At 42.6% G+C, this 12,835-nt stretch overlaps 1 protein-coding gene across 1 annotated transcript in view; it reads left to right on the forward strand.

Annotated features, from left to right (window-relative positions):
• The window catches only part of sorcs1 (sortilin-related VPS10 domain containing receptor 1), a gene marked incomplete at its 3' end in the record, with an annotated part of 151,907 nt that overhangs the window by 68,022 nt on the left and 71,050 nt on the right, over positions 1-12,835 (forward strand). The window contains exon 2 of the mRNA XM_079220231.1: positions 7,313-7,380. Within this exon, the coding sequence (XP_079076357.1) occupies positions 7,313-7,380 (68 nt within the window). The remainder of the gene's footprint in view (positions 1-7,312; positions 7,381-12,835) is intronic.

The raw sequence follows: 12,835 nt of genomic DNA on the forward strand, positions 1-12,835 counted from the left end.
ACGCATGTGTGTAACCTCCCTGGGACACACACACCTCCGACAGGCTTGATCAATTTTGATCCCGATGAAGACGTATTATCTTTAGATATGCGACAAGCACCTGGAAACCCGTTTCCTAGGTATATTTCACTTTTATATTAGCGACAGCCACGAGTAGTGAATCTTCCAAAGGAAGATGTGACAGCTAATCCACAGAGACGAATGATCCTCATGAGCCTGACAGTTTGAGGTATTCGGCGATGTCGGCAGGTACAACTTGCTTACATCATTATGTGTGTGTGTGTTTGTGTGTGTGTGTTGCAGTGTGTTTCCTCTCTCTGAGTCATCGATACGGAAGGAATTCATTGATTAAAAATAAAGCGCAAGACCGTGACATTTGTGGCGAGACAATTTGTTTGTTTGTTCCTCGTCGTCTTCTGTGCGAGCGTCGTTCTCTCCGTCTTCCCTCTAATGAAACGGTGCAAAAAAGAAGAGAGATCCGTCCCCTGGAGAAATCTGCTCTCACATGATGTGGAGATGTGCGGAAAAACAAATAGTCCGTAATGCCTTGCAGAACATGAGCACAACACATTTCCCTGTTCTGGGAGCCGCAGAATGTGTGCGAACATTCTGCATTTCATATTTGTTTATTCTGCCTTCTGATGCCCCAGGAAATGGTAATCGCTGTTTGTATACGCATGTTTGGGTATTTTGATTCATGGGGATATTTCCTCCCCTCCATCCTAGGACAATTATCAAGCAGTATAGGAGATAACAGTGTTTGCTAGCAGCAAAGGCATACGTTTGATTAAAAAGAAATAATGGGGAGATATTTTAAACACCTAAAGTTGTGCACAGACACATAAGTTACTGATCCCCTCCCGGAGCGGAGGCTTCCCTCCGCATGACTAACATCGCCGCTCTTCTTCTGTCTGCATTTGAAAAGCTTCCAAACACGAGACGCATCCAAGGTTGTTTTCTTTGAACGCTGCTCTTTATCCTTCAAAATCCTGTGCAACACAGAAGCTCATCAATTGATCAAAATTGTGTTGTTGTTGTTTTTTACAAAAAAAGGATCCGATGTTGATGGAATAATTACGGTCTGAAAAATGAAGAACAAAACAACACCTTGTGTGTTCTCAATAATGCTGTAAATAAGCTTTTGTTGTGTTGTTTTAAACATTTATTTTAGTCCTAAACAGAACACAAGGCCACACTAATAGCTGAGTTTAGCAGGAGTACATGATGGCGTAAGCGCTTGGAAAGGTGCATCATGCTGGAAAGAGGAACGTGAGCGCCTGTTAGCGTAGCTGTTAGCACGAGCATTCACAAACAACCTTGAGTATCTCGTCACTCTGGAGTTTACTTCTATGTGCGACTCTTCTACAGCGGTGGGACGAACACTGACATGGACGCAGCAGCAGGATCAGCTGTTAGTCGTCATGGTGACGGGTCACAATCAGTGTTCCCTCTAAACTGCGTGCATGCGCGGCCGCGCAGGCCAGTCGAAGTGGCCGCGCAATAGATTTTTCAGACCGCGCACATTTTTCAGGCCGCACAAACGATTTTTTGTCAGGGGTTAAAAATCTTTTTTGCGCCAGTTTTTCTGAGATAGGAGTGAGCCATCTTCACAATAATAAGATCTTTGACGTGTCGAGTCTTCTTGGCCAATCAGCGTCCCGTTTCTCGACATGCGCTCTCTGTACCTCTGCTAGCGCTCTGCCTCCGTTAGCACCCCCAACCCCCGCTGTCCTCCTCCGGGCGCCAGGAGTGAAGCTCGCCCAGAGCGCCACATGAGCTCGGGCCGGCGCTGTTTATGCTCCTCTTGGCGGGCCCTGCTCCAGCAGCTATAAGCTACCATGGAGAAAAGAAAGGCAGAGCAGGCGCCCCAGAAAAAGGTCTGCCTAACATTCAAACATGAGTGGCTAGATGAAATAGTCCAAACTGACACAGGGAGGATGACACTTTCAGACATATTTAAATATGAAGAATATGAAGTTATTAAATTGTTTATATAGGCTACCTTTAGGAAAAATGACACCATGTCAATTTAATAGGCCTAAAGTTATTGTTAAGCACTGCATTAGCATTTTTCTTTAAATGTTGCTGAGAAATGACTAAACACCTTTGATACTTTTATTTTGTTATATATATATCATTATCAGTCATAACCAGTGAACCAGTCATAACCTCCCCTTATTGAAGTTCAACAAAGATCCTTTAAGTTCAACTGAACTGACTGGTAAAACACCATCATTAAAATGTTCCCAAAGTCCAGCCATTATAAAGGACATTGAATAAATATCAACCTTGTATACATATTGATGCATTTGCTGTCATCTCTTTGAATCCCCTATGGCTAACGCAGGCTTGTGGTCATTTTCGGCAGGTCGCGTGGTTGCGAATTGCTCACAGTGCTGAAATGTTCGCTCAGCAAAAACAAATTTTTGCTCAGTGCTGAAAAGAATTAGAGGGAACATTGGTCACAATGTGTTTGTTTCAATGCAATCTCATCAATATCATATCCATCAAAATGAGTCAGTCACTTTTGGTACAATATGGGCTCATTATTGCGTAGCGAGCTGATTATTCATAAAACGTATTACAAATGACATAGTGGACTGTTGTGTTGTAATCTACGGGATCATATCATCTAAAAATGATATGGTTTCATTAATAACAATAACCTGAACCATCGCACTGACGAGATAAGCACGAGTGCTTTTGCCTTTTTCCGCCACAGAAACTTCAAGCGGCTGCGACACCCAGTGAGCTTGTTAACTTTGTCCCAACGAAGAGCTTTTTTGTGCGCCTCTGGTGCCGAGGACGGCCGAGACCGGAGGCACTTTGATTCCGTGTCTCACCACGCCGACAACAATGGGGTGAAACGACGTTATGCATGCGGCGCCGGCTGCTCTGACATCTTTGCCGCAGTTGGAATGTGGGGAGAAAGTCACGGCTTTAACTTTTTTCTTCAGAAACTTGTCAGGAACTGAACAATTGTCCTTGCTGTGTGCTCCTCTTGTTATCTGGAGCGGAGCAGGCGGCGGCTGACTGCTGATCCCGGAGCTACGGTTCCAAGTCAGATGCCTCTGACTCCCCGGGAAGACACCGTTGCATCATTCTGGTTGTTGTTCGAGACACAGACATCTATGGCGCCATCTTCTCTCGTCTGGTCAGTGCAGCCTCCGTAACAACACGCTGTAGGTCGCGCCGTACACTCAGGGACAGCGCTGGCCTTGTGACTGCGCCGTTTTGAAGCATCTGTTAATCCCTGCGTCGCTTTGCTCAAACTGTAACACACAGCCACGGCCTCCTTCTGATGCCTTCATGCTCCTCTGCACATCTCCTCGCTGTGTCTGAACCAGCGCCGGCTCTGCTGCCCCATCGCAGTATTTACAGGAGGACGAGCCCACAGGCCTAATTGGCGCGGTCAGTGATGGAGCATATGCACTTTCCAGTGGGAGCCCAAGTGACAGGAGCCCTCGCTGATGACTGCCTACACAGTGTCCATATGTGGCAGACAGAAGGGCCCGCATGCACACGGCCCTCCAACTAATGAAGCCAGGTCACCCGGCGTGTACCTCGGCCCTTTTAGAGGACTTTCTCCAGAGTCTGGAGCCAGAGCACCGCCTCTCACACACACACACACACACACACACACACACACACACACACACATATAGAGGCCGTAAAGGAAGGAAGGCTCAAGGTTGTAAATAGTGCTCCCTCGCCTTCACCCCGACAGATATGCTGATTCACAAACACACAGCAGAGTGACTCAGAGATGCTGGAAATATAATTGCACCATTACCCCATACCTTTACCCCCTCTCTCTATCTCTCTCTCTCTCACACACACACACACTCACACACATAGAGTTGCAGGAGAAAAGGGTGTTGAAATGTTTCGGGAGAAAATAAATAAGGGGAGGGGTGTTAACAGGGAAGTGAGGCGATACAGAGAAAGAGAAGCTGCGTGGCAAGAGTGTGAATTCAGCCTCCAGCTGGGCAGCTAAACGGACTTAGTCAGTCATTAGCATGCAAAGGTCTAGTCGGGACATTTAAGGTTGTTCATTCCCCAGAATAAACCTCCTCACACTCCTTCCTGAATCACTCTTGATGCCTGTTTTACTCCTCGTGGTTGTTTTCCACAACACGCCTCAACAACCCTCCAAAACCCCGCCGGCCGGACATTCCCAGTGTTTTACGGGGGCTGCAGATGTTAATAAGCTTGATCACAGGAGCCCCAACCTCGCAATGTAATTCCACTACCCAAGGTGCATCGGTTCTGCTTGTACTCACAGGGAACCCCACTGTGGTGGGACTGTTCCCCAAAGTCACACGAGTCATACAGCGGCCTCGGTATCAGGCAGCAGCGGAGGTATCAAAAGGCAGCCGGGGCCAAGGGGGAACAGTTGGATATTGGCAGTGCACAGCGGGCGCACCACTTCAAGGCACCAAGTACAAATTGTATGGACTCTGTTGTTTATTTCACTCCATGCATTGGGATATATCTGCACGCATCGCCTGCCTTGTACATACAGACACTTCCGCCCGATGGCAAAGATGGAGAGATGAGGCAGAGCGGCGCTTCACAAGCGATGCATTATGTGAACAGATGTTTCTCCATTGGCAGCTTCTCTTCGCCCACACCATAGTGCTGCAAGTTATCCACAATGCATATGGACTCATCAGAAAACTGTCAAAGTCACAGCAACATATCTCTGGGGATGTTCACACAGTGTTATCAAAATGAAGCCTCACTCATGAGCAAGAGAAGAAAGAGCAGGACACAACTGTAAAAAAGGACTATATTGAACTGAAACTGCAGCGTTCCCTGTGAAGATTTCCTTGCCTCTTCTTCTTCTTCTTCTGAGTTATATTCATTTCAGATTCACCTCCAGTCACAAAGTAAATAGATTGTGACTTTCCATGCTGCTTTACTTCTGTTGCTCAAAGCCAAATGTGATGTTTCTGCTTCTGTTTTTCCCTCAAGACTTTGGCTGACCCACTTTCCCTCATCCCGTGTACCTTGAGGGCGTTAACGGCATAAGGAATATTTACAGTGGAAGTGTTTAGAATCAATTTGATATAATAAAGTAATGAGTTTGAAACAATTAGCGGGGGATAAGATGGCACGATGTCATTGGAGCTTTCAGAAGCTGGTGGGGAAGAGAAACGCTGAGCCCTCGTCTTCACAGTGTTGCCACAAAGGTATAACTAGTCAAGGTATGTAATGAGAGAAACATGTTTGTGGTTTTAAATGAGAGTTAGAGGTTCCACATGGCAGCTCTGCTTCCACAACCCACCCAGCGGACAAAGTCAAATCACACTCAAATCACAATTTACAACAACATTAAAACGCAGAGACGCAACATCAGGATATTTTAAGAAGACGTATGTTTCCTTTGCTTTAAGGCTAATCGATCCTAAACATATCACTTAGCTAAGGTAAACTAAGCTAGTCCAAGCTAGCTGGTCACTTTACCTTCAAACTACAGGTTCACACGTTCACAATGATTCAAAGGAAACAACCCAAACCTGTCTGTACATAGCAAGCTCCAGAGAAAGAACCTAACCACAATGGACCTGGGGACAGTTAGACCCGAATAGAGCGAGGCATCATTAGACCCGGAGAAGGAAAAGGAACGGTAACTGACAAGGATACTGACAAGCTGGAGCCAAACGCAGCAACACTTCTTCTCCTGCAATTTACAGTCCGTTCTCACATTTTTGATTCAATGGCTGGAAGATCGAAGCTGAGTGAGTTTGCTCAGATTTCTACAGATATTAAGTGTTATTCATGTTATATATACAGGCAGCGTCGCAGTACTCGATATCGGTCTTGGTATTGATCTTTGTTGACGTCACTAAACTGCCTGTGCATTGTCACATTTATTTGTATCATTACTGTGGTTGCTCATAGAAAACCAAAGAGAATTCCTGCTGACGTTTCTCTTGGTACACTCACACATGTGCAGTGTATACGGCAGGAGAAGAGGTGACAGAGGAGGAGTCTTCATTGGTGTTTTCATGGGAATGTGGATCTTTCACATTAGTTTGATGAGTGCTTTTGCTTTGCGTGTTCCACATGTCATCATACGTGTATCTAAGTGTGGGACGAGCACTGCTCAGGTCTTGACTTGGTCTCAACCCTCAAAGTCTTGGTCTTTGGTGGTTGGTCGTATTTTTAACTGTAGCATCTGCAGAATGATTCCTTACCCAATGTGTTATGATCCACTGAAGTTAGGTATGCAACGAGATGCATGAATCCCTGTTGTTGTTATCTTTCTATCGGTCTCTCTGACTATAAGGGAGCGGGAGACATTGACTGAGATTGGAAAAAAAGTCAAAATATTGCAAACAAATCTTTGTTTGACTGAAGTGAAAGGTTGATACAGGAAATGTGACAAATAATCATAAAGTGCATGAAGTGAATGAATATCTTGTCCTCTGGTTCGGCTGCCTGGTCCCAGGCCAACAGTCCACATTTAGATCCATTAAGGATTTTTTTTTTACAAATTTAGATTTTAAGTTCTGCAAACTGATTTCTATTATGTGACGTGTGTTTTTATTACATCTTTAAATACATATATTAAGAGATTACAGAGCTGCAGCAGATCCACCAGAGCAGCTTCAAGTGGGAACGGTAAAGTTTTGCTCAGACCGCTTGTTCTATGAAAGGAATAAAGTAAAAATCCACAAAAAAAAACAAATTAGCATATGAACACTGTGACACATGCATTGCATAGATTTGTTCAGTTTGTCTATGTATATTGCATCTGCCACAAACACATAACCATGAATATTAAATAATCTGTCAACCAGCTCCTCTCATGAAACAAACACAAATGTCATATTCCCATCATGATTTCATGAATATTCTCCATTGTTCGGGTGTGATTTACGCTTTTTGGTAGGTTGATGTGCTCAACTCTGAGTAATATGAAACAAAAATGCACTTACTTGTAGTACTTTGTAGTTTGGCTCTCTTGAAGAAAATGTACTTTCTTGATTCTTGTTGTTCTGAGTTTGTTTGAATGCACTTATTGTAAACTTTGTATTTGTATTTTCATTTGCCGATTTTCTGGAAACATTTGGATAGAACACTGACCGTGGTTTGCAGGAATGAATAATACCCAAACATCGCCTTAGAAAATCCATGGTTTGGTCTGACAATTACTTCATAGGAGAACTTCCTTGATGGACACAAGGGTCTTTTGCTGTTGAACAGCCGTTTGTCCAATCCGGCGTGAAACTATTTAACTTGCCCACCAGACATGTGAGCGATGGGCCTGTGTATTGACTGACACCCTTGTCTCGTTCTGCAGGTGATTTTGATGCTGACCAAACTCTTTGACTTCAACCTCAACAGTGTGACGGAGAGTTCATTATGGAGGTAAGCTTATCACACGACATGACATTTCTAGAAAAGCCTGGAGCAGTTAGGAGTTGGGCACGACAAATTGGTCAGAGGGGACGGTTTTATATATTTCTGATATTTCTATTCCTGTGGTGTGAACCGCTCCCAGCACTGCTCTCAGGAATAACAAATGCTAATGCTCACAAGGGTCTCATAATGGGAATTAAAGAAACATCCAAAGCTCGAGAAAGAAGCAACATTCAAAAAGACATCTTTCAAATGGCAAGTTTGAGTCGCCGAATGTCTTCAATCAGTTTAATGTCTGTGGGCACCAGGAAGCCCTCACATGAAAGCCACTAATCAACGTGACTGGAGCTTGCAAAGTTATCCAGTAAATTACCTTGACCAGCCTTGAACTCAGCATAGCCTTGCTGAGAGCGCCGCTTCTGATCCTGATGTAACTTTGGTTGCTGCCTGTTAGGGAGCACTGTAGCTGCATTAATGTCTTGAAGAAAGAAAGTCATAACAAAGAATATCTGCCCAAGTAATAAGCATTATGATTTGTTTTATGGTTGTCTATGAACTGTCATACCAACAGACATGAACAGTTCGCTTTAGGAAAATATGTAGGAGGAACAAGAATGAATAAAGATTAACGACATGAAGGACTGACTGTTCAGCCTCGTGGTGTTTAATCTCCCTTCATGTTTTAAACCAGAACAATTCTCAAACTTGCTGAAAATACATTAGATGTTCTCATGACTGCCATCTCTGCAAATTCCTTGTAATAACTGACTGTAATTTATTGTCCCAATGAGACAAAAAGCTACTTTTTGAGGGATGTTTACAAAATCTGATTGTATTGTCGTAATACTCTTCACCTTCATATTTTTTCCAGTGAATGATATATTTTTCAAATCAACCTTAAATACCAGTAAACCTGTTTGAATACTTGAGATTTTCGGCCCTGTGACCTTTTGAACAGAATTGGCTTGTTATGTGGACCGCTGTGCAAGATCAAAGGAAATGTGTCTGAAAGCAGAGAAAACACAAGTGGGGGGAAAAAAAAAACATAAAACCGTAAGATATACAACGCGACTTAAGAAAGTTGCAATGTGACCTCCAAATAAAACTGGATTCAAGGCTGTTCTGTTTCATTCAAACTCACAGATGTTGTTTTAAATTCTAGTGGCGATCCCAAACTTTAAAAACATATCAGATATGTCTAACATAATTATGAAGGAGACACGTATGCAAAAAATGCACGAGACATCTAGATGATTTCCATTTGAAGTAATGGTGCAGCCCTGAAAACACGGCACCTCGGATTTCAACGTTTCACTTGGTATGAGCATCACGAAGCTGAAACAAGCTCATGCTGCACATTAGATGATGCTGCTCAGTGAGAGTCTTGAAGTAATATGAAGGTAGAAACTGTGCATGCAGTTGATACTGTATTCATATGATGTCAAAGTATAATAACATTCAGTATGAATATCTAATCCAGTGCATGGACAACTGACAGTAAGGCGTTCAGTTAACTATCTCTCATTACTTTGTAGAGTCTCAGTTCATCCACTTTCTACTGCTATCCAGATGGATGAAGTAGTCCTCAGGATATGAAAGTCAAAATCTTTCAAAGAGCTGTATACTAAGATTAATACTTGTCAGCTTAATTATTTAAATTAAAGGTTCCTGAAAGTCTGACTATTTAATTCCTGTTTCCAAAGTTAATATTAAGCTGTCAGGCAATACACGTTTGACACATTTTGTATTCTTTAAAAAATAAAAATAAGAAGTCATCGAATTAGAGATGACACACATTCACCTTATCAATCTGTATTCAGCTAAATAATCATTAGTGAGGATACAATGCTGAAATACTATGCAAAAAAAACCTATACACGCTTTACAGGGTTTATAGTAATGGATGTGGAATTGTTATTACACCTGTATTAATAGATTTGTTTTGTTTTGGTCCCTTGGGTCCACACCATGGAGGAGAACCAACCAAGTGGAACATTTACACATGAAAACGGCAAAGAGAAACTTTGGCTTTCTTTCTTAGTTGTGTTTTTGTCCACCAGACCAATGGAATACTTATATTCACTCTTTTTTAACTCTGTTTTTGTGAAAGTGTCGAGCTATTTAGCTGCCCGATGCTCCACTTTGCTCACCAGCTAGTTGCTAGCTGTGCCCGTCCATTGGCGCTGCGCTGGCAGCAGACAGTCGCTTTCTCAGAGATCGCTGGCTGAAAACAGTTGCTGTGTCTAAAGATGACAATGATGAGAGCAGTGAGAGTGAATCCAACAGAATATTAATCAAACACTTCTGGGCTGTAAAACCAAGACAGTTACCTGACTTCAAAGCCCATAGAGCTGAGGGGAGCTGCAGAATCGAGTCACACTTCTGTGTGGGTTTGTTTGCAAGTGACCCCGTTCACAAACCTGTTTGATCCACGGTTAATAATAACGTAATTCTTTGTGCAGCTTTAAATAAATCATTGGGTCATTTTACCTGCATCTCAGTGGAGCATGCCACGTTGTCTTGCCATCTTTCACAACTCATACATCTGCTTCTTTAGCTCTGTCTCACTAACATGAGGGGCAGAATTATCAACGTTGCTGTGCGGAACAAAGGTCTTATGTTCCCAGGGTTCTATGTTCCCTGAGTCCTATGTTTCCAGGGTCCAATGTTCCTAGAGTCCTATGTTCCCAGGGTGCTATGCCCCCAGGCGTCCATGTTCCCAGGGCCTTTGTTTCCAAGGTTCTATGTTCCTAGGGGCTTATGTCCCCAGATACCGGTGTTCCAAGACTATTATGTTTCAGGATTCTATGTTCCCAAGGTCCTATGGTTCCCATTTTAATTTCCTGTTAACACATATAAAGTTAAGTCAAAAGGTGTTTCATTGTCAGGGACTCATTTCCCCAGGTCCTTCTGCTCAACTCCATACTATGTTCCTTTTGACGAGTTCCCACAATAGTCCATGTCATATTAAGCGAAGCCGGGTACCATCTATTGCAGGCTCCCATTATGTGATATGAAGAGCTGGGGTGACCACGTATTTCTTATGCTTAAACCAAGGGATCCCGACCAAGCATCCATTTGTGACGAGTTGGGGATGAGAACATAGAATCCTTTGTCATGTTGCCATTATGTTCCATTTACATCTTCGGAACATTGGAATGACCCCATTTTGCCCAGCTGCCAATATTTATGCAAATCTAGGTCACGTAGCTCAAACACAGAAGAGTAGGATCACTCTTTTAATCCCACATGCAATTTAACAAAGATGTTTTTCACCAGGAAAAAACATGTCTCACTGCTTGCTTATTAGAGAAATCCTCTTTGCTTTTGTTGTTATTCAAAAGGGATTGTACCTGGGCCCTGTTTCTTGTACCTGGCTAAACAAAGTCAAGCAAATGTCCTAATCTCCAGTTTAAATTAGCGAGATGATTGATATCAGGCTTCTTTACGGCTGATCCGCGCTGAAACGGTCTCGTTAATTCTAGCCAGACGTCAGTCATCTGGATAAATGCGCCCGCTCCTCTTCAGAAGAGATAATAATGGAGCACTGACACCACCATGTTCTAACAGTACAATGGCAAATAAACTCAGAGGAACCTCTTTTTATTTATCTGATGAGAAGCAGGAGATGATCATGAAGGCATATGAGGAAGTCAATACTGTAGTCATTCACAGCAAACACGTTGCGAATATTCCAACGTTTTTGCAACATTGTTGCCGTGAACGCAACTTTAACACCTGCCCCGCTGCCAGACAGAAGCGTTGCAAATATATCAGACAAGTTAAATGCGTCAGTGTTGAGAAAATGTATCGGCTAATTTGAAGTGCTTCATCACCCAAATCAATCAGATTATATTTACGAATAAATATATACTTATGAGGATATATGTACTGTATGCACATATGAATCATGTACTATATATGTGTATATACATGTATATGTAGATTACCATATAACTAGAAGTTTGAATATGTGTATGGGCGGATCAGTATATATGTATTGTTCATAATCAGAAATTCAATAAATTGAAGCAGTGAAAATAAATTCTGTGTGATTCTCTGTATTCTCATCACGATCACCTTAATCATGTTCTACAATGATGATATGTTTGGTATACTAATAGCACTGTCATATAATTATGAGTGCTTTCAACACATCCATAAGTTTCTTAAGAGTTAAATAAACTTAAGAACAGCGGCATGCAGCGGTGATAGTCTGTGTCTGAGACGGGCGATCAGCTGCGCCTGTGGTGATCAATGTCCGCGACTCGAGAAGCTTTCGTAAATAAATTATTTCTTGCCGGCAAAATCTATATCGCCGCGTACGGGAAGTCATGATAATGTAAAGGATGGATCCTGGCGATCTGAAAGAACTCTCTCTCTATAAAACTAATATAACTAATATCGCTCCTTCATCAATGAGGAAGGGAGCTGCCTTTTTTGTCCGGTGGGAGTGGCCAGTTTATCCAGTGAATTTCAGTAAGCCTGCCCGGGAGCAGGTTTAAATTTTTGGATGTGTTGCTATGGTGATTTATCTTGCTTCGAGAAACCGAGAAAGCCTGACCTACGTCATCTTATCTGACAATTAGCCGCTAACTCAGTAAGCCAGGTACGAGAAATAGGGACCTGGTCATGAACATGTTATCCCGATTTTAGCAACATAAAAGCAGCAGGACGACCCAATAAAGCTCTCCAAATTGGCAGAGCAGAAAACTGAACTGAGCTGCTTAACAAGTTGAGGAAAACAGTTATGTCCAACAGTTGGATTATCGGCAATGTTAAATTGTTTGGAAAATGGGAAATAGCGCATAATGTCGCAATTGTACAACATTTTCTGTTTTTTCATCTGTTCAAAGTAGTTCTTGTCCCATCATTTGCCACCTACAATGCCATAACACGTTCATTATGAGTGCTCTTACCCCACGCAGACACAAGTGAGGCTCCAGCTCTGTCTCTGATGAAGGTCCTACAGTACCCCTGTAGTGGTGCATCTGCTACTACTGTTTCATTAAATCTGATGCCATGAGAAAAAAGAGATTCTAGTGATGGATGGATGATTAACGGTGCATGATGAAAAGTAGACAGATTGACAGAAACAGATGAGAGAACAGATGAGGTAGATTTTGAGAGAATAAAGAGAACATTTACAGCCATGAAGATAGACAGAGCAGCAAAGCAACTGATAATTGCAATAAAGATAACCAATTGGTCTGCTAGAAACCCAACTCTCCTCAGGCGGTGTTTAAAGTTAAACCAGGTATTTCTGCCTGTTGTGGCCCCAAATAGCAGCATGAGGTAACAGCTTGAAATGTTTATATCTGGAAATCATGTGGCGCAATGTGAGCATGCACACGTCTGTCAACCTGTCTGTCATCGCTTTACGCCAAAGGACAAACAAAACATCTAACCTTGGTAAGCTTTGGTTACAAGTGTGTTTCTCAGCTTTGACAACATTTATTTACAA

This window comes from Taurulus bubalis, assembly GCF_910589615.1.
Source record: "Taurulus bubalis genome assembly, chromosome: 6".
In the NCBI taxonomy this organism is placed as follows: Eukaryota; Metazoa; Chordata; class Actinopteri; order Perciformes; family Cottidae; genus Taurulus; species Taurulus bubalis.